Source organism: Scyliorhinus torazame, chromosome 2 (genome assembly GCF_047496885.1).
Source record: "Scyliorhinus torazame isolate Kashiwa2021f chromosome 2, sScyTor2.1, whole genome shotgun sequence".
NCBI lineage: Eukaryota > Metazoa > Chordata > Chondrichthyes > Carcharhiniformes > Scyliorhinidae > Scyliorhinus > Scyliorhinus torazame.
Window position 1 is genome coordinate 125,539,236 of NC_092708.1, and position 27,703 is coordinate 125,566,938.

A 27,703-nucleotide genomic window follows, 5' to 3' on the forward strand; every position below is an offset into this window, starting at 1 on the left:
ATGCCTCCAGGTCATTGTCCCGGAACCTGGGAGCGACACGGCGGGGCTCAGCCATCTCTCTCTATTGGGGCCTGTGCGCGGACCGCGCACATTAAATGACGCGGCGTCATCCGGGCGTCGCGCGATGACGGCGCTGCTCTGGTGCCACGCCCACCACGTTTCTCGCGGCCCCACTGCTGGCCCCTTTTCGGGGCCTGAATCGATGCTGCCAGCGGCCTGTTCGCGCCGGCGTGAAACGCAACAGCGTTCACGACGGCATGGACACTCTGACTCGCCATCGGAGAATCCCGCCCTCTGTGCCTTTCTGACTTGATGGATCTTCTAATTTTGGCTGTGCATCTATCCCTGCTGAACCTTCTCTCAGGATCTGAGGCCCCTGCCAAGTTAGTTTAAACTCTCCCCAACAGCACTAGCAAACCTCCCTGCAAGGACACTGGTCTTATTTCGGCTCAGATGCCTTGTACAGGTCCCACTGTCAACAAAAACAGTCCCTATTGCACTATTTCTCCAGCCATGCGTCTATCAGGACTAACCTCCTATTTCTACACTAACACGTGGCACTGAAAGTAATCCATAGATTATGGATTACCTTCCAGGTCCTGTTTTTTAACCTACTTCTTAGCTCCCTAAATTCTGTTTTCAGGAGTTTAGCCCTTTTTCTGCCTATATTGTTGGTACCAATGTATACCACGAGAACTGTCTGTTTGCCCTCCCTCTTCAGTATGCCCTGCAGCCGTTCACTGACATCCCTGAGATTGAAGCACATGAATAAGAACTTGAAGTTTGAGGTGTTTTGGCTCTTAAGAGTCAATAATTCAACCCCAGAACCCAACAGCAAATAACCTGCCTCAGACTCCAAATTGCATTCCTTTCAATGCATGTATACTCATTCAAAGCTTGATTATAGCAATATATTCTTCCAGCAGGCACCATGACATTACAAAGTAAATGGTGTGTGACTATATATATATATATATTTATGTATATATTTCATAAAATATATGCAAATATGTGTATAGATAAAAGTCTGACAGCTTCAAAATGTTTGAAAGTACTTACTTGAGCACCTCATACAAATATAAAAAAGACTAGCTGTATTCAGTAATTCTCATTTTCTGATCACAATTGTTACATAAGAACTAGGAGCAGGAGTAGGAATATTATAACCAATGCTTCCACTATCTCTGCATTCACTTCCTTTAAGGCCTTTGAATGTAGGCCAACAGGGGACTTGTCTGCCTTTAATCCCAATAGGTTACTCAGTACTTTCCCCTAGTGATGGTGATTGTTTTAAGGTTCCTTCTCTTCCACAATCTCTGCATTACCTGTTACTATTTGGATGGTCCGAGTGTCCTCTGTGAAAACCGAGGCAAAAGATTGAGTTCATGGGCGAGATTCTCTGACCCCCCCGCCGGGTCGGAGAATCGCCGGGGGCTGGCGTGAATCCCGCCCCCGCTGGTTGCGAAGTCTCTGGCACCAGAGATTCGGCGGGGGCGGGAATCGCGCCGCACTGGTTGGCGGGCCCCACCGCTCGATTCTCCGGCCCGGATGGGCCGAAGTCCCGCCGCAAAAATGCCTGTCCCGCCAGTGTAAATTAAACCACCTACCTTACTGGCGGGACAAGGCAGCGCGGGCGGGCTCCGGGATCCTGGGGGGGGCGCGGGGCGATCTGGCCCCGGGGGGTGCCCCCACGGTGGCCTGGCCCGCGATCAGGGCCCAAAGATCCGCGGGCGGTCCTGTGCCGTGGGGGCACTCTTTCCCTTCCACCTCCGCCACGGTCTCCACCATGGCGGAGGCAGAAGAGACTCCCTCCACTGCGCATGCGTGGGAAGCTGTCAGCGGCCGCCGACGCTCCCGCGCATGCGCCGCCCGGAGATGTCATTTCCGCGCCAGCTGGCGGGGCACCAAAGGCCTTTTCTGCCAGCTGGCGGGGCGGAAATTCGTCCGGCATGGGCCTAGCCCCTCAATGTTGGGGCTCGGCCCCCAAAGATGCGGAGCATTCCGCACCTTTGGGGCGGCGCAATGTCCGTCTGATTTGCGCCGTTTTGGGCGCCAGTCGGCGGACATCGCGCCGTTTCTGGAGAATTTCGCCCAATGTCTCTGCCATTTCTATGTTTGCCATCATTAACTCCCAATCTCATTCTTGAGAGGACCAATATTGACTTTAGCTACTCTCTTCAAGTTTATATTTCAATCTTTTAGTATCGGTTTTTCTATTTTGTGCTAGATTTCTTTCATAATTTACCTTTGCTCTTTTTATCACTCTTTTAGTAACACTCTGTTGGTCTTTAAAGGTTTCCCAATCCTCCAGTGTGTCATTGGCGTTTGCAATATGGTATGCCTTTGTTTCTCCCTTTCAAGCAGTCTCAAAAGATCTCAATACAATGTTTGGCAAGTAAACCTGTGTTTACTACTTCTATTTTAAAAGTGGATTTTGATATGAGATGGGTTTTGCTTGAGTAGAGATTAAAAGATAGCAGTTAGGAGTTTAAAGGGTTTCATTTTATTGTTAAACATTTTTTTTTGATAATTGTAAGCTCTATTTCTGTGATGTTAAAGGTAATAAAACTGTGTTAGTAATAAAGTTTGTGGACGGCACGGTGGGGCAGTGGTTAGCACTGCTGCCTATGGCGCTGAGGACCCGGCCCTGGGTCACTGACCGTGTGGCGTTTGAACATTTCCCCCGTGTCTGCGTGGGTTTGACCCCCCCCCCCCCCCCCAACCCAAAGATGTGCAGGGTAGGTGAATTGGCCACAATAAATTGCCCCTTAATTGGAAATAAAATGATTGGGTACTCTAAATGTATTTTTTTAAGAAGTAATAAAGTATGTTTTAATATACTATATCCCTACTTGTGCTTGGAATCACTCCTGGAGCGAAGCCTCCTTTCCTCATAGCCTTACAAATTAAATAACATGTTGAGGTTTCTGTCCAGTATCCTAGCAACATTTGGGGTCTGGTCTGGGATCATAATACACATCTTTTTGGCGATGAGAATAGAAGAAATTGAGTTTCAGCAAGCTCAAAACTACGTTTTGCGAAGTTTACCGACAGAAGACAAGTTAGCAGCACCATGGCTATGTTTGTGTCTATCAGTGAGTTTATGAAAGAGAATGAGAACTGGACTAAATATGTGGAAAGGTTGGAATACTTTTTCTTAGCAAATAGGATCGCAGACAAGGCTAGAAAGTGCTCAATTCTCCTGAGAGTGTGTGGGGCGAAGACTTATAAGCAAGTGAGAAATTTAGCGACAACACGGAAACTGGGGGATATTTCATTTGCAGATTTAGTTACACTCGTTCAGTATCACCACAGTTCAAATCCCTCAGTGATTCTATAATATTTCAAATTCCATTGTCATTTTCGAAGACAGGACAGTCTGTAGTTAACTTTATTGCTGAATTGCATCAGCTCTCTGAACATTGCGGATTTAATGTTGTTTTGTAATATATGCTACGGGGCAGACTAGTTTGTGGCAATAAAGATGACACCATTCAGCAGTCTTTACTGGGAGCAGCCACACTTATTTTTAAAAAGGCTCCAGAAATTTTTCAGGGCATGGGAGTGACTGCCAACATTGCAAATTATATTCAAAAGGCCAGTGGCGGCACGCAGGCAGGTGCACTGCATCAAGTAGAAAAAGAAGCTGCAAGTAAAAAGGTGAAGACAGTGGAGTGTTTTAGGTGTTGCAAGTCACACTATGTGAATCATTGTAAGTTTATGGATGCTGTTTGTCACCAGTGCATCAAGAAGAGGCATTTAGCGAAGAAGTGCCAGAGTGCTAAGAGAAAGTCAAAGGCTGAACAGGGAACTTCAAATGCACGGAAGCCTCAGTTGAAGGTGCATCGCTTGAAAAGCTCAGACCAGGAGGAGGAGCAATATTACGACATATTTAATATGAGTGGGGTGTGTGGAGAGCCTATTTATACTGCAGTGAAGGTCAATGGACAGAAAATTAAGATGGAAGTGGACACAGGAGCCTCTCCATTGGTAATCAGTGAGGAGGCCTTCAGGAAGATTTTGGGTTCTAAGCAGGCACCAACCCTTACTCAGGCAGGAATCAGCCTTTGATGTACACCAGTGAGACTATACCACTGCTTGGAGCATTAGAGGTGAAAATTGCATATAACAGCCAAGAAGCAAAAGCACAGTTCCTGGTGGTAAAAGGGCATAGACCTAGACTACTCATGCATGACTGGCTCAAGGAAATTCAGTCGAACTGGGATGAGATAAATCACACAAAAGTGACAGAGGGTGTCATTCCCTGAAGTTGAAGATATCCTGAAAATGAACAGGTACATTGCGGGAGAGTACAGTTACATTGTTCTTCGATCTTCAGGCTACTTCTCGCTTTTTCAAACTGAGGACAGTGCCCTATGCCATGAAAGATAAAATATTGGAGGAGTTGACGGAGTTACAGCACAGATCACAGTGTATGCACAAAGCTCCTGTAGACTGGTGTATAATAAAGGCATTAATTTCATTGTATTTCTGTCTTTAAGGGGAATTTAAATTTAAGGGAGAAGTGCTAACGAGTGTCATTATTATGCATCTTCTTATTTAAATCCATTGCTGATGTCATCAGTAAGTGCTGTGACATCATTAGTTGTTGTTATTACCTGCGGAAATTCATATTTTAACTGTGGTTATATCATATTCTATTCCGTTATTGTAATTTTGATGTTCAACTAATATAATAATATAATAGTATAATTTGGATAAGTGTGAGGTTATTCACTTTGGAAGCTGTTATAACCTGCCTGCTTACCATTGGCTGGGGACTAATGACAATCCCACAATCCTGTGGGAGTATGAGCTTCCCCAATGAGGGGGCGGAGGAACCATTAGTAAACTCCTAGTATAAATAAAGCTGGCCAGTTTAGGAACCAGCAGGAAGGAGTGTGCAGCAAGGGAAGTTGTTGTTGTTGCTGCTGTTGTTATATATATGTTATAGTAAATAAATGTTATTACTTTGTATCCTTAAAACTCGTGCTGGATTCTTCGTGGCCCATACAAAACTGGCGACGAAGGTTAAAGTGAATAGCTGTCTACACTGCTGAAGCCACCTCCCTGGATTTTTGTTGGATACAGGTTGGAAGTTGTTTTCTATTATACCATGCCTCTGTACAGACGTTTGGATGTTTTTGATGCTGCGCTGGAAAGCTGGAACCAGTACACAACGGATGCGTTACTATTTCCAGTCAAACAATATCATTGAAAACGAGCGCCAGGTGGTCATATTGCTCACCGCCTGCGTCCCGCATACGTTTGGGGTGATTAGGAGCCTTACGTACCCAGCTGCGCCGGACACCAAAATGTTTGATGAACTTGTGAATATAGCGGGGCAACATTTTAACCCAACCCCGTCCATGATAGTCCAGCGTTACAGGTTTAATACCGCTGAGGGGACCCCTGGAGAATCCCTTGCTCATTTTCTATCCAGGCTACGCAGGATTGCGGAGTACTGTGACTATGGTGAGACCTTGTCAGAAATGTTACGGACCGTTTGGTTTGCGGTATTAACAATGCGGCCACCCAGAGAACATTGTTAGCTGAGCCAACATTGACTTTTCAACAGGTCATTCAAATAGTATTGTCCCGAGAGAGCGCAGAACGAGGAGTGCAGGAGCTACAGGGAATGGAAGTGCATGCCTTGGAGCGCAACCCCTTCCATCCGAAAACGTCCCCCCGCAGCTGAGAAAAAGTATGCGCAGATTGAGAAGGAGGGCCTGGCAGTGGTTTTTGCAGTGAAACGCTTCCACCAGTACGTGTATGGCCGCCATTTCACTATCGTGACAGATCATAAGCCTCTGCTGGGACTTTTCAGAGAGGATAAGCCAATACCGCCCATTGCTTCCGCACGGATCCAGCGCTGGGCGTTGTTGCTTGCTGCATACGAGTATTCTCTGGAGCGCAAAGCAGGTACACAGATAGCAAATGCCGACGCACTGAGCCGATTGCCTTTATCGACTGGTCCCATGTCGACCCCCACGACCGGTGAGGTGGTTGCAACCCTAAATTTTATGGACACCTTGCCTGTCACGGCATCACAGATCCCTGAGTGGACCCAGACGGAGCCAGTCCTGTCAAAGGTTCGGCACATAGTCCTGTATGGTGGGCAGCATAGAGAGCTCCCAGGCGAGTTGCGGGCTTTTTCCTCCAAGCTGTCAGAATTCAGCATGGAAGACGGCATCCTCTTGTGGGGGACGCGTGTGATTGTCCCGGAAAAAGGCCAGGAGCTGATACTAACAGACTTGCACAATGGGCATCCAGGTGTGACCAAAATGAAAATGTTGGCCCGGAGTTGGCCCTGAGTTATGTCTGGTGGCCAGGCCTCGACACCGACATTGAGAAGGTGGCCCAAAACTGCTCCATTTGCCAAGAGCATCAGAAGCTTCCGCCGGCCGCGCCCCTACATCACTGGGAATGGCCAGGGCGGCCTTGGGCACGCTTGCATGCAGATTTCGCAGGCCCTTTTCAAGGATCCATGTTCCTTCTATTAATTGACGCCCAGTCTAAATGGCTAGAGGTGAATAAGATGCAGGGGACAATGTCCTGCGCAACAATTGAAAAGATGCGTTTGTTGTTTAGTACGCATGGCCTCCCTGAGGTGCTGGTCATGGATAACGGCACTCCATTCACGAGTGAGGAGTTTGCGAGGTTCACGAAGATGAACGGCATACACCATATCCGCACTGCCCCTTACCACCCGGCTTCAAATGGGTTGGCAGAGCGCGCAGTGCAGACATTCAAAAGAGGCCTAAAGAAGCAGTCTTCCGGATCAATGGACACGAGACTGGCTCGCTTTTTGTTTACGTATAGGACCACCCCCCATGCGGTGACTGGGGTAGCTCCCGCAGAACTCCTAATGGGCCGGAGACTTCGCACCCACCTTAGTATGGTTTTCCCAGACATTGGCGCACAAGTAAGCCGCACACAAGAATGGCAGGGACAGGGAGTTTCTCGGCATTGGCCGATTCGGCAGTTTGCGCCCGGTGACCCAGTGTTCGTTCGGAATTTTGCTGGTGGTGCCCAGTGGGTTCCTGGTGTAATCTTTCGCCAAACGGGCCCTATATCTTACCAGGTGCAAGCCCAGGGTCGTCTCCAGCGCAAACATCTGGACCACGTTCGTTCCAGAAGACTATCCACTCAAAAGATTCCCTGCCCCCGGAGCTAATTTCTACAGCCGCAGAGACCAGAGACAAGGGAAGCTAGTCCTCACAATCTTCCACTGGTGCCTCACTCGAAGCCTGCGCAGGTCGTTACAGAACTGAATGGAGATAGAGACGCTGACATGACGGAGGCAGCAGACTCTGACTCCGAGTTGGAGACACAGGATGCATCAGAGGGGGAATCCTCGGGTCCACGGGCCGTGGATGTACAACCGTTACGCCGTTCATCACGGAAGCGCCGGTTTCCGTCTCGTTACACGCTGCCTGATCCAGCGCCGCGTGCAAATGGTGTCCGGCCTGCGGCAAAACGGGTCCGACGCCCTCCTTCGCCAGGGTCTTCGGTGGATTCCTTGGACTTTGGGGGGGAAGGATGTTATAACCTGCCTACTTGCCATTGGCTGGGGACTAATGATAATCTCACAATCCTGTGGGAGTATGAGCTTCCCCAATGAGGGGGGGGCGGAGAAACCATTAGTAAACTCCTAGTATAAATAAAGCTGACCAGTTTAGGAACCAGCTGGAAGGAGTGTTCAGCAAGGGAAGTTGTTGCTGCTGCTGTTGTTATATATATGTTATAGTAAATAAATGTTATTAGTTTGTATACTTAAAACTCATGCCGGATTCTTCGTGGCCCTCACAAAAGAAGCCAAAACAGGAAGGCAGATTACTACCTGAATGGTTGTAAATTGGGAGAAGGGAGTGTGCAGATGGACCTGGGTGTCCTTCTGCACCAGTCCCTGAAGGTAAGCATGCAGGTGCAGCAGGCGGTAAAGAAGGCTAATGTATGTTGGCCTTCATTGCGAGAGGTTTTGAGTACAGACGCAGGGATGTGTTGCTGCAATTATACAAGGCCTTGGTGAGGCCACACCTAGAATATTGTGTGCTGTTTTGTTCTCCTTTTCTGAGGAAGGATGTTCTTGCTCTCGAGGGAATGCAGCGAAGGTTTACCAGACTGATTCCAGGGATGGCGGGACTGTCATATGAGGAGAGATTGACTAGGTTAGGATTGTTCTCGCTGGAGTTCAGAAGAATGAGGGGGGATCTCATAGAGACTTATAAAATTCTAACAGGACTAGACAGGGCAGATGCAGGGAAGATGTTACCAATCGTGGGTGTGTCCAGAACCAGGGATCACAGTCTGAGGATTCAGGGTAAACCATTTTGGACAGAGATGAGGAGACATTTCTTCACCCAAAGGCTGGTGAGCCTGTGGACTTCATTACCACGGGAAGTAGTTGATGCTAAAACATTGAATACATTCAAGAGGTGGCCAGATATAGCACTTTCCCAAGTGAATGGGATCAAAGGCAATGGGGAGAAAGCAGGATTAGGCTTTTGAATTGGATGATCAGCCATGATCATGATAAATGGCGGAGCAGGTTCAAAGGGCCAAAAGGCCTCCTCCTGCTCCTATCCTCTATGTATCTATGTTACATAACTAGCTGCTCCCATTTTTGAGTCCATACTGTATTTTAAACGTTGTTATTTTTATATATTAAAGAAGATTAACTTTTACCAAGTCTTTTCGACTGTCTTTTTGTGGACAAGTTGCCACAAAAATGTTCATTCAAAAAATGTTGTTACTGAATTAAACATATGATATTGCATAAAAGCCAACCTTTCTAACATAGTTTAACTGTCTGGTTAATAAAAATGCTGCCAATACATGTCTGAGGCCTTAGAATTGTGGTGATTCGGAATGAGTGTATCTAAATCTGCAAATATTATATATTGTCCGTATCCTAAACAAAAAATCCTGAATACAGTCTTAAAAAATTCAAAGCATGTTCACAACTAATACAAGCCAGAAACCTTTTCCAGTTGATTAAAGGTGGTCAACTTGAAACGTTAACTTTGCTTCGCCCTCCATAGATGCTGCCTGTATTTCCAGCATCCTCTGATTTTATTTCACTTTTTCTAATGATGTAACAAACAACTATTTTCATGCACATTAGTGATCTTGCAGTTTTGGTCCAGCTTTCTTAATTTTATCTCCTGAGGATATTGCATTTTGCAGATAAGCAGAATTTCATCTGGACCCGAATTCATGTAACAGGAGTATGATTGTTCTACCTCTCATCATCTGAATTGCAACCCATCACGCATCCTTCTATAGTTGGGAATGCAAGATAGCCTGGTATTCAGACTCTCAATGGTTGCCACCATCCACTCGAATTAATTTTAGGGAGATCTCGTTTTCAAGACAACTTTGAGTAATGCTTTCCTCTTCCCTGAAAATATTGAATGCTTTCCTTCTGCTCGGCTCTTCAGTTAATGGCAAATTTTATTCAGTCTGACTGACAGCCTCAAGGGTCTTGAGCATGTTCACTGTCCTGGTTGTGACTAAAATGCTTCTACTACATCAACAGCCAAATATCTATGGTAATCAGATTTAATATAAATATAGACAATATTATCCAAACTAATCTAAATGACAACTTCCTCTGAGCCTGGTTTCTGTCAAAGTTATTTCTTCTGACAAATCCTTCCTAAGGCGCATTTCCATGTGGTGAACATGTGGTTTGTTCCATAACTGCGAATGTCAGCAACTAAGTACATGATATTATCCCTAAGGGTTTCTTTCATGTGGGTTTTTCTAATGAAACATTCTAATTTCCAAAGACACATCTGGAAATTAAGTTGCTGCAAAGGATAATGCCAATGATTTTTGAAAAGTTTATGTGTTTCAAACATATTCATTTCATGGAGCAATTTAATTTCAAAATCATTGGCAACATATTTTTAGACAGCTTTAATCAATCAGGGGTGGGATTCTCCGTTACGAGTCCGCCTTGCTACCGCTGCCAACGAGGACAGAGAATTTGCCGCTTAGCCAAATCTCCATTCACTGCAGCGGGAACGGAGAATCCCGCCGGCATGAACGAACAGAGAATTAAAGTCAGCTGAGCTCTACTGTTTTTAGCTTTATGCAATGAAAAACATGTCTCATGAAACCTTTAGTTTCCTCTCTGTAATTTAACTTTCACTTTCTTCAGAAAATTTGAAACTGCAACTTAAACAAATTGTTAATGTAGGCCTAGTACCTTTTCATCACTGGTGGTTGACTCTGGGTGAGGCAAGGGACTATTCTGATGAGTTGTTTCCACAATCGGCATATCCTCCACTTTTGTCCTAACTGTTGGTAATGCAAGTGGCGACATATCCAACGGCATCTATGAAATTAGATCAAATGCATATACTTCAGTGAAATAATATCATTATTAATTTCAAACAATTTTAATGAGTTACAACGGTCAGTTCACTCCCCATCAGAAGTTTTCCTCCCACCACATTGATTCAGGCTACCCAGTATAGGCCTCATTGGAACTGGCATCAGGATCTTTTGACAAATTAGATTGCGAATGATCACAGCATGTGCGCACACTCTCGTGTATTCAGGCACGCAGCAATTAAGGAACCATACCAGCTGTCCTTAAAGGGACCACTGGAGGCTATCACCCAAAATGCAAGCTAAACTTTTTTTGCTCATCTTTTTGTGTATCCAGGAGGAACAGTTATCCTCATATCTTCACTATAAAACCACAGGCTGCTGCCATCTAACATTGACCCCCTACCAATTTCCTCCTCCACCCCACTCCGATTCTTCGCAATCTCTAAGTTAGCATTTGAGACAGCCAATCTTGCTGCTCCCTTGCAACTGGAGAGCTGCACGTGAGGCTATCCTAATTTGCTCTCATCCTCTCATTATTAGCCACTGGCCTCTTTAGGTCTGTGAGGTGTGCATTCTATCTGAATCATGCCCAAAATGATACATCCAAGGCCATGATTTCGAAAATGCATTGTTTCTCTTGGACAAAATTGGGAAATAAATTAAAATATTCAGCTAGTTGAGCATTAAGACATGAAGAGTGGGTGGAAACATTATGTTGGAATTGATTGTACATGTAAGGGTAATAATTAGTGAAGTGATATGACAAAATGTAAGTCCCTTAGTTCAATTACATTCTATGTTTTGATTAAGAACATAGTTATCCCAAGCAAAGAAATGCTTATCTTTAAAGACACTAATGAATGCCAGATTCCTGAATAATGTTCCTATGATAACATTTGTAAAGATTTAATCTCCCCCTCCCAAGACAGTTCTGTCCATGCATTTCAAAAATTATAACATTCACATATATTTTTAGTATCTTCAAAAATGGCAAAGGCATTGCATATAGCTTCAAGGACAAACCATATAAAGTTAAACCAAGACTGTTGCTTCGGCATAACGCACAATACTATAAAGAGGTCACAAAACATCTGTTCTTCAAGTGACACCAATCAATTAATATTTTTCCAATGATAACATTCTGTACAAGTTTTAATCCCCCCTCCCAAGAACCCCAAGCATCACTCCACAAATCATCTGAAAATGCAGTTGAATTGTACCAATTGTAGCTGTGAAATCACATTTCAACATTAAGAAAGTGTAGAGGTTAATATATTATTCACCTTTTTGATGTCATCATCTGCCTTCTTAAATTCATTTTCAAATGGACTTGTCAGTTCATTAAATAATCCCACCTCTTCACAATTCTTAAGGAAACGAGTTGGAGTTGGAGTTTGGTCTGAATGGATTGAAAACAGTAAAAACATTATGGCACTTTTACATTAAATTTTGTAAACTCCAATAACTTGCTTAATTACTATTTCAAGGGAACATCAATTTAATTTGTGTGCAAATCTGTCCCTTTGACTTTTAAACATTGTTGTGAAGAATATATTTTTTTTTCAATTAAAAAACAGCACCTTGAGGGTAGTAATCTCTGGATTATTAGCCAAAGCATGTGTCAGTTGGCATAAGAGCAGGAAGATCAAAATAATTAACACATGGTTAAAGGGCTGTGTGGAAAAGAGGGATTCCTTTTCATGGGACACTGGCACTAGTTCCAGAACAGGAAGAAGCTGTACCGATGGTTAGAGGCTCTATCTGAAGTGGTACGGGGCCCATCTCCTTGTGGAAAGGGTAAATAGAGAAGTTGATGGGTTGGGGGACATCTCCAAGAAACATGAACAGCCTAAATGTAAAGTAAGCACAGGAAAGAACAGAGGAGGACATTAATGTTGGGCAAATAATTAGTTAGAAAACAAGAGTTGAACAAGAGAAAACAATGGTTAAACATAAAGTGAGAGGAAATCCTATTAAAAATTAGTTAAAAGCCCAGAATTTCCCATCCCAATTTAGACCAACTGCATTGGGTGTGCTTTAAAAATAGTGGACAAAGCCAGATTCTGGGATTCTTACTGCCATTCCTGTCACTGGGAATTTTGAAAGGCGCAAATTATGGGTGCAGGTGGTGAGATCGCATCCAGCAGTCCCAACACTGCCGGTTCTAATTTGGGCGAGGGCATTTCAGAACCCCCACAATTTTCATGGCGTCTAGTCAGTTTCTGAAGGCTCTGTAATTCACACCAGTTCAGAAATGTCATAAACCATGGAGGAACCCTATCTCAAGTGGGGAACCTTTTGACAGGTAAATTCAAAAGGTGTTGCCAACTTAAAATATCATAATGAGATGCTGTTTGATAAGTTAAATATGTTTTTAATGCCGTGATTGGTGATACGGCTTTGTTCTTAAAAGGTGACCATTAAATTGACCAGGAGTGTGAAAGTGGGAATGTCTTCAGCTTCATTAAGTACCTTATCCACTCAATAAAGTGCTCTTCTACATTGAACAATATTTGACTGTGCCTGTTGTCCCTTGTGCTTTAATGTTTTCATTGAATAACTCAGACATCTGTGTTATGATCCCAGTTGTCATAACTGGAACTGAAGATCCCAGATCCTCAAAAGACAGTAACTTTATGTTTTTATAAAATGTGGAGGAATAGAGGCACAGGACCGCTAATTAGTTTTAAGACAAAAACATTGATTAAACATGAAAAGTTGGATGATTATACAATACTCCTTCATGCCCTACTTAGTTTAACAAATTCACAGAGATTTAAAGAGTAACATACATTCAAAGCACATCTTAAGCTACAATGGTCTTGTTAAAGTCCCTTTTAAGTAAACAAGGTGACTGCAGTCAAATACACACTTCTCTCTGAACCCAAGTTAGTGTCTGAGTTTTTCCTCAGAATCCCCCCAAATCATTATCATGTGAGAGTTTCCAAACTCCACTCCCAAGAACATACTTTAATATCTTCCCTCATAAGTATGCTTTCCCTGGTGGACTTCAGGTGGCGACATGTAGGTGGCTGTTGCATGTTGGGTGGCTTCCGCCAGTATTCTCGCTTTTTGGCCCTTTTCATCCAGTTTTGGGGCGAACTTTGATGTGAACTGGCTCCAATAAAATTGGGTGTATTAGAGAGGATGTCAAAAATCTAACAAAAGAATACAGCACGAAAAGGAACGAGCACTCGTCTGCCAGTGGGCCCCGAGCACGGTGCGTAGCTCTATGGGTGAAAAGATGGCAAAAGCAAGCTTGCCGGGCAGGGCTGCACCCATCATTACGGGGAATACGCTGGCTGAGATGATGGCGGTGGAGTTTGAGCAGCAGTTTGAGCGGCGTAGGAAGGGGATGATGGGAACCCTCAATCGGTAGCAGATACGCTGGCCCCGCTAAAGAAGGCTGGGAAAGACATCGGAGATGGTGCGTGAGCATGGCGAGGTATTGAAGGGGGTGGAGGAGGCATTGTCACGGCATGGCGACCAGCTCGCCTCGCTGAAGGAAAATAATAATGGGCTGAGAAGCAAAGTGGAAGATCTGGAGAACAGGTCACGGCGGCAGAAACTTCGGACTGTGGGGCTGCCTGAGCGGCTGGAGGGGCGGAGGCCAACAGAGTGCTTTTAAAGGATGGTCGCCAAATTGCTGGGGGAGGAGGATTGACCTGGACATAGAATCATAGAATTTATAGTGCAGAAGGTTGGGTTGGGTGGGGTTAAGGGGATAAGGTGTGGGGTGTGGTCTTAGATAGGGTGCTCTTTCCAAGGGCCGGTGCAGACTCGATAGGCCAAATGGCCTCCTTCTGCACTGTAAATTCTATGAGGCCAATCGGCCCATCGAGTCTGCACCGACCCACTGAAAGAGCCCATGCCTCCATCCTATCCCGCAATCCCACCTAATATTTTGGACACTAAGGGGCAATTTAGCATAACTAATCCACCTAACCTTTTTTTTAATTTAAAAAAAAATTTAGAGTACCCAATTATTTTCATCCAATTAAGGGGCAATTTAGCGTGGCCAATCCACCCAGTCTGCAAATTTTTGGGTTGTGGGGCCGAAACCCACGAAAACACAGGGAGAATGTGCAAACTCCACACGGACAGTGACCCAGAGCCGGGATCGAACCTGGGACCTCGGCGCCGTGAGGCAGCAGTGCTAACCACTGCACCACCGTGCTGCCTTCCAATCCCCCTAACCTGCACATCTTTGGACTGTGGGAGGAAACCGGAGCACCTGGAGGAAACCCACACAGATGCGGGTGGAAAGTGCAAACTACACACACACACACTCACACGAGGGAGGAATTGAAACAGGCTCCTTGGAGCTGTGAGGCAACAGTGCTAACCACTGTGGCACCGTGCCACCCCACTAGTAATCTTTATTAGTCATAAGTGGGCTTACATTAACACTGTAATGATGTTACTGTGAAAATTCCCTAGTTGCCACACTATGGCGCCTGTTTGAGTACACTGAGGGAGAATTCAGAATGTTCCATTCACCTAACAAGCCCGTCTTTCAGGACTTGTGGGAGGAAACCGGAGCACCAGAAGGAAACCCATGCATACACGGGCAGAACGTGCAGAATCCCCACAGACAGTGACCCACGCTGGGAATCGTGCCCGGGTCCCTGGTGCTGTGAAGCAACGGTGCTAACCACTGTGTTACCGTGCCGCCCATGATCCACCAAGAGGTGTGATAGCCTGTTTTCACAGCTGTCAGAGGAAGGAGAAGGTCTTGAGATGGGACAAGCAGAATCGAGAGGTGAGGTGGGACGGCAGTGGTATTCGAACCTACCAGGACGTCTCGGTGGAGCTGGAAATAAGGTGCGAAGCCTTTAACAGAGCAAATACAGCGATTTACAAGAGTGATGTATGCTTCGGGGTGGACTACCCAGTGAAGCTGAGGGTTTGTACAACTCCAAGGACCATTTCTTTGAAACAGCAGAAGCATTCGTGAGGGCTGAAGGACTGGAACTGAATTGAGTTTGCAATCAGATCTCTCATGTTATGGTTGGGAGAGGGTGGTTTGGGGACAGTGGGGTCATTGGTTGGGGTTTTTCCCTTTGTTTTGTGTTTAACATGTTTGGTTGTTTAGTAGGGTTGGGTGTGGGGGTTCTGTTGGCTTTTGTGTTAGGTACGTTGTGGGGGGCGGGGGTGGGCTCTGGTTGGGGGCACCTCGCTCGCAAACTTAAGTTGGCTAGTCAATCGGAGCGTGGTGGGGGATGCTGTGACCGGCTGCGCCTGTGTGGACAAGTTTCAACTGGCCTAGGAGGTATGAATAGTGGGGGGGATAGGGAGCACGCAGAGAGGAGCAGTTTTGAGAGGAAGAGGTTGGGGGGTTTCTGGGATGGGGGAGGGGTAGTTGATTGACGGTGACTAGGGGCAGGGCTTGGTCCCATTCGTGGGGCGGGGCAGGGCTGGGGCCATTCTCGGTGGATGGCGGCGGTGCAGGTGTGCCCCACGGTGTGGTCATGGCTGATAGGAAGGGGCGGCGGGGTGAGAGACCCCCCCAGACCGAATGGTAACATGGAGCGTGCGGGGGTTAGGTGGACCGGTGAAGCGGGCGAGAGTCTTTTTGCATTTGAAGAGCTTGAGAGCCACCATCAGGCCTGGGCTTGCGAAATCCTACCAACTGTCCAGGCTTGAGACAATTCACACCTCTTTAACCTGGGGTTACCCCATCTCTGGATCTGAAAGACATAATTGCCTGCAAATGCTTGCATTCAAAGCATTGTCTTGCATCTTTTACTTTTTCTATATATATGTTTCTGGAACATACCTCTTCATTCACCTAAGGAAGGAGAAGTGCTAGTGTTTGAAACAAACCTGTTGGACTTTAACCTGGTGTTGTAAGGCTTCTTACCATATCAATAAGGTGCAATGATCTCCTGGTGAGTGATTGACGGGTGTGTTCCAACTATGTTTCTGGCAGTTGACTGTCGGTTGTGTATTTGACTTTGGTCAAGTCTGAATTCCCAGCAGCGTGCTTGCAGTTTGACTGCAGTTTGATTTGAAGTACCCAATTCGTTAATTTAAAATATCCAATTTAATCAGGCTCAAAACTAGGCCCTGTCAGGTTACCACAAGAGACATTACTTCTAACATTGAACAATTTATTAGAGTAAAGTGTAATGCCAGGAGTGGTGGAAAGCGAATGTAATTCCAATATTTAAGAAGGATGGAACATGTCCAGGAAATTATAGACCAGTTAGTTTAATGTTAGTAGCAGGAAAAATAATGGAATCCATGCTAAATGAGAGAATAGTAAAATATTTGGGGAAGAATCTTACAGAAGCGACGGGGGTCTCACCTGCTGATTGGAAAACTAGTGAGAGATTTACGTTCCCAACTTTGGTGAAGGCCTGCTGAACCACAAGCCAATCAGGCAGCTGAGAGGCCACCAGTGAGCCTTTCCCTGGGATCCCGTGGCAGAGATCCTGCCTACCAGGAGCTATGCACAATCAGAGGCTGGCAGCTCTTCTGCTCAGCAGTTTCAGCGGGAAGGCAGAGGCTGCTATCGGAACAAAAGTCATCTGAGGCCAAAGTTTGCAGAGCGACTCAGGCTAGAGGTAAGTAACGATGAGAGGTGATTTGCAGGATTGGGATTGTACGTACTGGGGGCGGGTGGTGCTGTAAGTGTTCAGCAGCAAGGGCATACGGGTGGCTCTTAGTGACTGACCTGCATTCGAGATCAGACACTCTTGAAGCAGGGGCCTCCCCCAGGAAATGAAAAGCAGCCAGTACAGGTTTAGTTGTCATCCTCCCTGTGTGGCAATAGGCCCATTTGTAATTGGGTAAATATAGTAGCAGCGGGGTGAGACCTTTAATTGGTCATTCATTATCCACCTAAGGGTCTTGATTGGTGCTGGGACCAATCACGGATCTTGCCGTCCTGGACTTAATTGGGTTGGAGGCAGAAAAGCTGCTCACCTGCCACCCTCCTGCCCGATTAAATGCCCCCTTGCCTGCAAAGATAAAGGAGCAAATTTGTAGGTAAGTTACATAAATATGAGAGAACAATGAAGTGCTGATAATGGGAAATTTGATATTATCCTAATGTAGACTGGAAGAGTAACAGGTTAAAAAAGACAAGTTTGCATTTATATAGTATGTTTCATGGCCTCAGAATGTCCTGAAGTACCATACAGCAGCCAATTGAGTATTTTTGAAGATAGTCACTGTTGTACTTTTGTAATGGGAGGGAATTCCTGAAATATGTTAAAAAGAATTTTCTTGATCAGTGTGTTTCCAGGCCATGGAAGAAAGAAGCAGAGCTGGATTTGATTCAGGGAATGAAGTGCGACAAATGGAGAAAGCATTTGGGCAATAGTGATCCTTTAATCATAAGGTTTAGAAATTTAGAAACAAATGTTTAAAAACTTAACTGGAGCAAGGCTAACTTCAGTGAGTTTTAAAGTGATCTGGTCCAGGTGGCTTGGGATTTTAAAAATGGTGTAATTGAACAATGGGAGGTCTTCAAACAGGAGATGGTTAAAATACAGAGTAGACATATTTCCATGTCAGGAAAAGAAAGAGCGTCAACGCTAGTGTTCCCAAGATGACTAAAGATATAATGAGACATAAAAAAGCTTCTAACAAATGTAAGATTCATAATAGTGGCACAGAACTAAACTGGATAATCAAATTGCAGAACATATCTAAAACATGGAAGTGGGAAAAAGAGAGTGTAAGAACAGATTACCAGCTAACATAAAAAGGAACTCAAATGTATTTTATAAACATATAAATAGTAAAAGGGTTGTCAAAGGAAGTGTGGGGCTGACTGGGGATCAAAAAAGAGATATTCTTGTGGAGGCAGAGGCTTGGCTAAGGTACTAAATGGGTACTTTTGATCTGTCTTCACTAGTGTTAGGAAAACAAAGGTAGTTTTAAGGGATTTCTATTTGTATGGGTAGACAGTAGAAATATGGTATCGGGCGCAATCAAATGGCCCATCACGCCCGACTCGGTGATGCAACAAGGCCGTTAAATCTCGCGAGAGGCGACTCTCAAACTTGTGAGACATCGTGATCGGGATCTCGCCCAAATGAGCCATTAAGCTCATTTAAATATGTCAGCGCCCAGTTCTCCCAAGGCCTGAAAACTAACGGCCGCGCCTGGGCCAAGTTGGCATGGCGCCATTCAGCATCAGTCCACACAAACGTGGAGCAAATGTAACAGCGCCTGGTTGAGGGGGGGGGGGGGGGCAAGCTCTGGGCAGGGTGGTACCCTTGCACTACTGCTGCTACCCAGACCCCTTGGCACTGCCAGCTTGGTAGTGCCACCTGGACACCCTAGCAGTGCCGCCCTGTTGTTTGACTCTATATACAACAGCAGCTAAGCCTCTAAGTTTCTGCTCCTTTTCACAAACACCTTTATTTTACTTTAACAAACTCTGCACAAAACTGTATCATCACATCACCTGACACAAAGGCCACCTGAAGCCTCTTTACATATCAGTGTCAATTATTGGATACTTAACATAAATGAGACAACTAATTGGAATGTCTCTTAACCCATTACTTGTCACCACCAGGGTGGCACTACCAAGCCGGCAGGGCACCGCCAGTGTGCCAGGCTGGCAGTGCCAAGGAGCCAGGGATCAGACCCTGATGCCCTGGTGACAAGAGCTCGTCAGTACAGGAAATTAGGTAAGTGCGGTCTCAACATAGCCAGAAATAAATGACAGCTTCCAGTTTGATAGTGTGGTCCCTATATACGTGCCCAAAATGGGACTCGGTTTCTTTGCATGTAAATCATGGCCATAATTTTAGGTAGGTTTAATTTAATATTTCTGTGTCTGGAAGAGACTTATAGTTAGATTTATGCTGACGCTAAAAACCTGGAAATAGAACAGGATAATGTTCATGGACAGCACGGACAAAGCTGAGAAGGAATCGGCTGGTGAGAAACTATGGGCGAGATTCTCCGACCCTCCGTGCCGGAATCGCGCCCTGCACGGGGACAGAGAACAGCCGTTCATGCCGGAAATCCGGCGCATCGGTGCTTCCACAATTCTCCGCGGACCCACCAGTCGCGCGCTTGCGCGGGGTCGTCGCGGCACTGGTCGGGGCCGCTAAAAGAGTCCCCCGCGGCGATTCTCCGCAGTCGACAAGCCAAATTCCCGACGGCGTGGTTTACATCTGGTATCACCCGGCAGGAGCTCGGACCTGCGGCCACGGTGGCGGTCCTGGTGGGGGGGCGGTGGGGAATTTGACTCGGGGGGGGGGGGCGGGGGGAACCTGGGGGTGGGGCCTCAGCGGTGACCAGGCTTGTAAATGGGGGCCACCGATCGTCGGGCCATCGCGATCTGGGAGGGACCTACCTTACACCACGCGGGCCCGCTGTGTGGTCTGGACAGCGGGGCCCCGCTGGTAGCCAGAGCTGCGGGACGAACGCTGGGGCCCTGCTAGCCCCCTGGAAAACGGAGAATCATCCTGGACTTTCGAGGAAAAAGTCGGAGTGATTCTCGCCCGTTTTCCGGTGGGCGTGGGGAGGGACATAGTCCCCAAAAGAGAGAATCCCGGCCTATGTTTCTAAAGGTTTCTAAAATGATCCTAAAGGTTTCTAAAGTGATCCTAAAGGTTGAAATGTATTAATACAGTATGCAAAACAAATGTTAAAGTAATTGGGAAGACAGCATTGGCTGGATATCAGAGTTTGTGTTAACAATGGAAGTCAGTCAAGACAAAGAAATCCTGAAGTGTTAGTGTAGAATCCTGGAGTGGATTGACTGGTAAAAGTGGGTCCACAAGAGTCTTTTGCTAAAGACTTTATAAAGTCGTTTGCTAAACATCACCACTGGAGAAGGTTTTAGCTAGTATCTGGGAAGCTTGCATTTGGGAAAGCATTGGTTGAGTGAAAATCAGCATAGATTAGTAGAAGGATTAGGGAGAATGTGAGGAGAAGCCCAAGCAGTGGATGTTTGGAATTTGGTGGTGGAGGCAGAAACTCTCAACTCATTCAAAAGGTAATGTGCTGTAACCTGCAAGGCTACGGATAGTGCGTGGATGAAGGAATTAGAATGCACAGCGAGTACTTTTATTTGGCCAGCGCAAACACAATGGACTGAATGGCCTCTTTCTGTGCCATAAATTCTCTGCGGTTCTGTTTGTTGAAAGCAAATTGTGTTCAACAAACTCGATTGAGTTCTGCGATGAAATGATGAAGGGCTGATGAGAATCGTCCATTTGATGTGTACATAGATTTTTGAAAGGTGTTTGACAAAGCAAATGATGGACTTGTTTACAAAAGTAAAATCCACATGATTAATGGGTCAGTAGTAACAAGGGTACTAAAAGGCAGCACGGTAGCATGATGGTTAGCACAATTGCTTCACAGCTCCAGGGTCCCAGGTACGATTCCCCGCTGGGTCACTGTCTGTGCGGAGTCTGCACGTTCTCCCCGTGTCTGCGTGGGTTTCCTCCGGTTGCTCCAGTTTCCTCCCACAGTCCAAAGATGTGCAGGTTAGGTGGATTGCCAAGCTAAATTGCCCTTAGTGTCCAAAATTGCCCTTAGTGCTGGGTGGGGTTACTGGGTTATGGGGATAGGGTGGAGGTGTGGACTTGGGTAGGGTGCTCTTTCCAAGAGCCGGTGCAAACTCGATGGGCCGAATGGCCTCCTTCTGCACTGTAAATTCTATATGTAAAAAGGCTAAAGGATGGCAAACAGAATTGATGTTTTTTTTCAGACTGGAGGAAGATATACAAGAGGTAGCAGGACCACTGTTCTGACATATACATTAAAGACCAGAGCTTGGGTACACTTGGGTAATTTCAAAGTCTGCAGATGATAGAAATCAGAAATGGAGTAAGCAATTAGGAAGATAATAATAGGCTTTGGGAGGAGATTGATGGACTATTTAAATGGCCAAACTCATGGCAGTGAAACTTACTGCTGTGAAAGTATACATTTTGCTGGGAAGAATGAGGAGAGTCAATATGAAATAATAGGCACAATTTTAAAAGGGTCACAGGTATAGATATTTGGGGATATATTTGAAAGTGGGAAGACAAGTTCAGGAGGCTGTTAAAATTGGGGATCCTTGGCTTTACTAATAGAGGCATAGAGTACAAAAGCACAAAAGTTATGTTAAACCTTTATAGCACATGATGAGGTCTCAGCTGGAGTAGTGTGTTCAATTATGGGCATCATACTTTTGAAAGTATGTCAAGGCCTTGGTGAGTGTGCAGAAAGAGTTTTATTACAATGGCACCAGGGATGAAGGATTTCAATAATGTGAAGAGACGGAAGCTGGGGTTGTTCTCCTTGGAGCAGAGAAGGTTAACGGCAGACTTGATAGAGGTGTTCTAAATCATGAATAGTGTTTGATAAAGTACATAAGGAGAGATTGTTTCCAGTGGCAGAAGGGTCAGTAATCAGAGGGCACTGATTAAATGAAAATAAAAATCGCTTATTGTCACAAGTAGGCTTCAAATGAAGTTACTGTGAAAACCCCCTAGTTGCCACATTCTGGCGCCTATTCGGGGAGGCTGGTACGGGAATTGAACCGTGCTGCTGGCCTGCCTTGGTCTGCTTTAAAAGCCAGTGATTTAGCTCGGTGTGCTAAACCAGCCCCCTGATTAAGGTAATTGGTAAATGAACCAGAGACGACCTGTAGCTGCCTCTTTTCTGAGTTGTTGTGATCTGAAATATGCTGCATAAAAGGGTGGCGAAAGGAGGTTCAATTGTAGCAGTAAAAAGAGAATTGGATAAACACTCAAAGGGGAAAATAGTTGCAGTACTATGATGAAACAACAGGAGAGGAGGCCGAACTGGATAACTCTACAAAAGAGTTACCTGCACGTTAACCTTAAGAGAATCGTGAACAAGGACTCTCAAGTCCCTTTGTGCCTCGGATTTCCAAGCATCTCCCTATTTAGAAAATAGTCTATGCCTCCATTTCTCCTTTCAAAGTGCATAACCTCACACTTTTCCACATTGTATTCCATCTGCCACTTCTTTGCCCACTCTTCTGTCCTGTCCAAGTCCTTCTGCAGCCCGCCTGCTTCCTCAATACTACCTGTCCCTCTACAGATCTTTGTATCATCTGCAAATTTATCAACATTGTCTTCAGTTCTTTCTTCCGGATCATAATTTTTTATTGTGAAAAGTTGTGGTCCTAGCACTGACCCCTGAGGCACACCACCAGTCACCGGCTACCATCCTGAAAAAGACCCCTTTATCCCCACTCTCTGCCTTCTGCCAGTCAGCCAATCCTCTATCCGTGCCAGGATCTTATACCATGGGCTCTTAAACTTATTTAATAGTCTCCTGTGCGGCATCTTGTCAAAGGTCTTCTGGAAATCGAAATAAATCACGTCCACTGGTTCTCCTTTGTCTAACTTCCTTGTTACTTCCTCAGAGAACTCTAACAGATTTGTCAGAAATGACCTCCCTTGACAAAGCCGTGCTGACTCAGTCCTATTTTATCATGCACTTCCAAGTATTCCACAATCTCATCTTTAATATTGGGACTCTAAAATCTTACCAATGACCAAAGTCAAGCTAACCAGCCTATAATTTCCCATCGTCTGTTTCCCTCCCTTCTTAAACAGCGGTGTTACATTAACAAGCTTATATCCCAATGAATACAACACAAATACCAATGCTAAAGATTTATTTTACACTGATGTTATTTTACACTGATGTTTTTTGTGTGGGATGATGACAGGAAGAAACAATGGCCTGAGTGTGGGGGAAAGTAATAATAATAATAATCTTTATTAGTGTCACAAGTAGGCTTACATTAACACTGCAATTAAGTTGCTGTGAAAATCCCTTAGTCGCCACATTACGGCGCCTGTTCGGGTACACTGAGGGAGAATTGAGGATGTCCAAATCACCTAACAAGCACATCTTTCGGGAATTGTGGGAGGAAACCCACACAGACACGAGACAGCTTGCAGAATCCACACAGACCGTGAATCGAACCTGGGTCCCTGGCGCTGTGAAGCAACAGTGTTAACCACTGTGCTACAGTGGTTTTCAATATTACTGCTAAAAACTATGAAACAGGCTTGTGTGGGTGAGTATGTGTGTGACTGATTTAATAAAATGAAGGCAGTTAGGCTGCAAGGTCAAAACATCAATAAGCAGCAGGCGTGAAAACAAGTGGTTGAAGTGGAAATGAACAGAGCTAAGCTGGAGTGTCATGGGGACAGCATGAATAGGAATTCACATTGGGCAGATATGGGAAGTGATTTAAAAATTAGCTGCTGTATTTCAAAAGGAACGTTTACAAATGGGAGATTGTAACTGGGTGAGGCAAAGCAGTAAGTTTACTTTTAAAATAAATAGTTGCCATAAAATAATATGAAAGGTTGGTAAATTCTGGGAAAAGGAATTTCTAAAGGGCTGTAGAAACTGTCATGGAAGATCAAAGAGAAAAAACTTTCTAAAGAGGAATTGAAGACTATGAACGCAATCAACAGCCACATTGTGCCTGAAAGGCATCGCGCTGTGGAGCAACATGGCCGATAGAAGCCGGGAGACCCCGCTCCTAGGATCTATCTGGCTCGGAACGCCTCACGAGATCTAATGTGATCTCGAGAGACATTGCGATATGAATCCCACCTGTTGTGGGCTGGATCACTTTTTGGCAAATCTGCATATTAGAGCGAGTCAGCAAGCCTCACCCTAAATGCAGTTTCCCAAGGCACCCGAGGCGTTGGGATCTATCTCCGTTGCATCGAAAACCTCAGGTGAGTCCATTCAGTACTGGTCTCCATAAACGGGGACCAGGCGGAACGGCACTTGTGGGGGTCTCCCAGGGAAGCGGAGGTCCAGAGGTGCTTGGCCTCTGAGCAGGGTGGCATCCGGGCAGTGCCCATCTGGATAGAAACCTGGCACTGCTGAGGTGCCCAGGTGGCATTTTTCACGTGGTGGCGATAGGGCGGGGGGTCCTGCGCGGGTGTTTGGGATGTGCAAGGGGGCCTAGGGGTCTCCTCATAATGAGTCGGGGCTTGGGGGGGTCAGAGATTGTGTCAGCGGCTCCAGAGATCATGGCGCCATTTAAAAATGGCATCCCTATCTCTCGCTACACTGAGGAGTTCCGCGAGCGGAGCTCCACAATGCAGAAAACGGGGCTATATGTGGGCTTGGCCGCACGTTCCCTGCTGAGGCACCCTATCTAACCAGGGGCGCGTTAAATAGTGGGGTGTTTCACGGCACTGTGAGTACCGGGAAACACGTGGCTAAATACGCTCGCCATGGGACTTTTGTTCCCACTTGGTTAAATCGCGCCCTGTGAATTGTGTGCCTAGGAGATCCTGAAAAAAGTGTGTGCTGGAGACAGACCTGTGAATGTCAGCTGTCACCACCCTCAGAGAACTGTGTTTTTGTCTGCAAGACTTTTGAGACAAGCTGTGGCTCAGTATCGAACAAGAGGAAGAAAAGCCTGTGGAAGATTTCCCGTTAGCAGAGCAGTGCATTTTTTATAGATTGAAAATCTATGAGGATTTTTGTCATCAAAAGAGGGGTTTAACTCTTTACTCAGGCCAAAATATATTTTATGAAATGTTTGCAGAAGACCGTTAACTGTGCAATGGTGTTCTTGTGTCTTCAAGTGTTATTTTCTTTTTTATTTTAATAAATATTTAAATGTAATATTTAAAATCTTCACAAGTGGTCTGAAATTGACTTGTCCTAACTTCAGATACCTCCTCATAATATACAAATCGTTGTGGCAGCTTGTTCAAGTTTCCCTTTGGTATTTGGGCGGTCTGGCACTTACTATCTGCCATGCTATAACATAAGGAAAGATACTACATATGGTTACAATAGAATTTGAATTTGAAGAAATGCATTGAAAGTTTGCCCAATTCAGATCGGATGTTTAAAAAATTATAAGATTACACAGCACAAATACAGAGCACAAGTCAAATCAAGTCACTGAGAATGCCAAGCAGGGGATAATGGCACTTACAAGCTCCACAATTTCCTGGAACAGTGATGAATGTCATTAATTGCATTGTTTCATGCCATGATTTAAGCCAATGGCTTATCCTTTTTTAAAAAATATATATTTTTTTAATTTAGAGGACCCAATTCATTTTTTCCAATTAAGTGGCAATTTAGCTGGCCAATCCACCTATCCTGCACATCTTTGGGTTGTGGGGTGATGCATGGTCAATGACTACTAAAGCGAGGTTGTAGTCCAACTGAAGGCTTTAATAAGCTAGATGTTTCCCCCAGCAGCTCAGGTACAGAAAGAAGGCTGCTGGGGCGGCACGGGCTGTTATACCCCGCCTTGCAGGGCGGAGCTACCATACAGCTTGACCAATAGGAATCATAAAATATCTACCAATGGTGTTCCAGCATTACCAGGTATCATAATACCTCTACACAGACTACCACATTCAACCCCTGTTAAAAAGGAGTCCAGCGGGGGTGGTGGCTTGATATTACAACATGGTAACGTGGTAGAAATTATAGTTATGGAGGTACCGTAATACCTCCGTACAGCGTTTTGTCTTATTGTCGTAACTATTTACTATAGTTGTGTATCAACTATATACACTTTAAAATGAAGCAATCAGTCTATCGGGGGCCCTGGTCGTCCTCTGTGATCGTCGAAGCTCTGGTGGTGACGCCGGTGGAGGCTCGGGCGTCTGTGACTCTGGGAGCGTGGCCTCGATCTCTGTGGCAGCTTCAACACCCCTAGACGGCGCTGGTGGGGAAAACGGTTGACCTGGGAAGGGAGCGTCTGCAGGGTGCATCGGTGGGTGGGGGGCCTAGACTGGGTCGGCGAAAGGACCGATCCTCCTGTAAGGTGCACCGGTGGGAGGGAGGGTGGGACTGGTGGCTGGGGTGTGCGTGGGGATCCAGCGGGCGGCAGGTCTCGTATGAAGACCGTATCTTGCCGGCCGTGGGGTACGCCACGTAGGCATACTGGGGGTTAGCGTGGAGAAGATGGACCCTCTCGAACAACGGGTCCAACTTGTGCGCCTGCACGTGTTTTCGGAGCAGGATGGGTCCGGGAGCTGCCAGCCAGGTCGGGAGCGAGGTCCCAGAGGAGGACTTCCTGGGGAAGACAAGGAGACGTTCGTGAGGTGTTTGGTTGGTCGTGGTATAAAGCAGTGACCGGATGGAGTGGAGGGCATCCGGGAGGACTTCCTGCCAGCGGGAGACTGGGAGATTCCTGGACCGTAGGACCAGTAGGATGGTCTTCCAGACCGTTCCGTTCTCCCTCTCTATCTGTCTGTTACCCCGGGGATTGTAACTGGTCGTCCTACTTGAGGCGATGCCCTTGCTGAGCAGGAATTGACGCAGTTCGTCGCTCATCAAGGAGGACCCCCTATCACTATGTCTGTAAGCGGGGAACCCGAACAGTGTAAAGATGCTATGGAGGGCCTTGATGACGGTGGTTGCGGTCATGTCGGGGCAGGGGATAGCGAATGGGAACCGGGAGTACTCGTCAATCACATTCAGGAAGTATGTGTTGTGGTTGGTGGAGGGGAGGGGGCCTTTGAAATCCATGCTGAGGCGTTCAAAGGGACGGGAAGCCTTTATCAGGTGCGCTTTCTCTGGCCGGTAGAAGAGCGGTTTGCACTCCGCGCAGATTTGGCAATTCCTGGTGGCTGTCCTGATGGAGTAGGGCAGGTTGCGGGTCTTGATAAAGTGGAAGAAGCGAGTGACCCCCGGGTGGCAGAGGTCCTCGTGGAGGGCTCGGAGGCGGTCCACTTGTGCGTTGGCACATGTGCCGCGGGACAGGGCATCAGGAGGCTTGTTTAGCTTCCCGGGACGATACAAGATCTTGTAGTTATAGGTGGAGAGTTCGATCCTCCCCCGCAAGATCTTATCGTTTTTTATCTTGCCCTGCTGTGCATTATCGAACATGAAAGCAACCGACCGTTGGTCGGTGAGGAGAGTGAATCTCCTGCCGGCCAGGTAATGCCTCCAATGTCGCACAGCTTCTACTATGGCCTGGGCCTCCTTTTTGACTGAGGAGTGGCGGATTTCGGAAGCATGGAGGGTACGTGAGAAGAAGGCCACAGGTCTGCCTGCTTGGTTGAGGGTGGCCGCCAGAGCCAAGTCAGACGTGTGGCTCTCGACCTGGAAAGGGAGGGACTCGTTGATGGCGTGCATCATGGCCTTTGCAATGTCTGCTTTGATGCGTCTGAAGGCCTGGCGGGCCTCTATCGACAGGGGAAAAACTGGATTGGATCAGGGGACGGGCCTTGTCCGCATAGTTGGGGACCCACTGGACATAGTAAGAGAAAAACCCTAGGCAACGCTTCAGGACCTTGGAGCAGTGAGGGAGGGGGAACTCCATAAGGGGGCGCATGCATTCAGGGGCGGGGCCTATAACTCCATTTCGCACTACGTAGCCGAGGATGGCTAGGCGGTCGGTACTAAA

The 27,703-nt window shown here is 46.2% G+C and overlaps 1 protein-coding gene across 15 annotated transcripts in view; it reads right to left on the reverse strand.

Annotated features, from left to right (window-relative positions):
- atf2 (activating transcription factor 2) overlaps positions 1-27,703 on the reverse strand; it is a 282,067-nt gene that overhangs the window by 186,405 nt on the left and 67,959 nt on the right. For all 15 annotated transcript variants that reach the window (XM_072476561.1, XM_072476517.1, XM_072476614.1 and 12 more), the window contains 2 exons: positions 11,628-11,743; positions 10,217-10,345 (listed from right to left, as the gene is read on the reverse strand). In XM_072476561.1, coding sequence (XP_072332662.1) covers positions 10,217-10,345; positions 11,628-11,743 — 245 coding nt within the window. The remainder of the gene's footprint in view (positions 1-10,216; positions 10,346-11,627; positions 11,744-27,703) is intronic.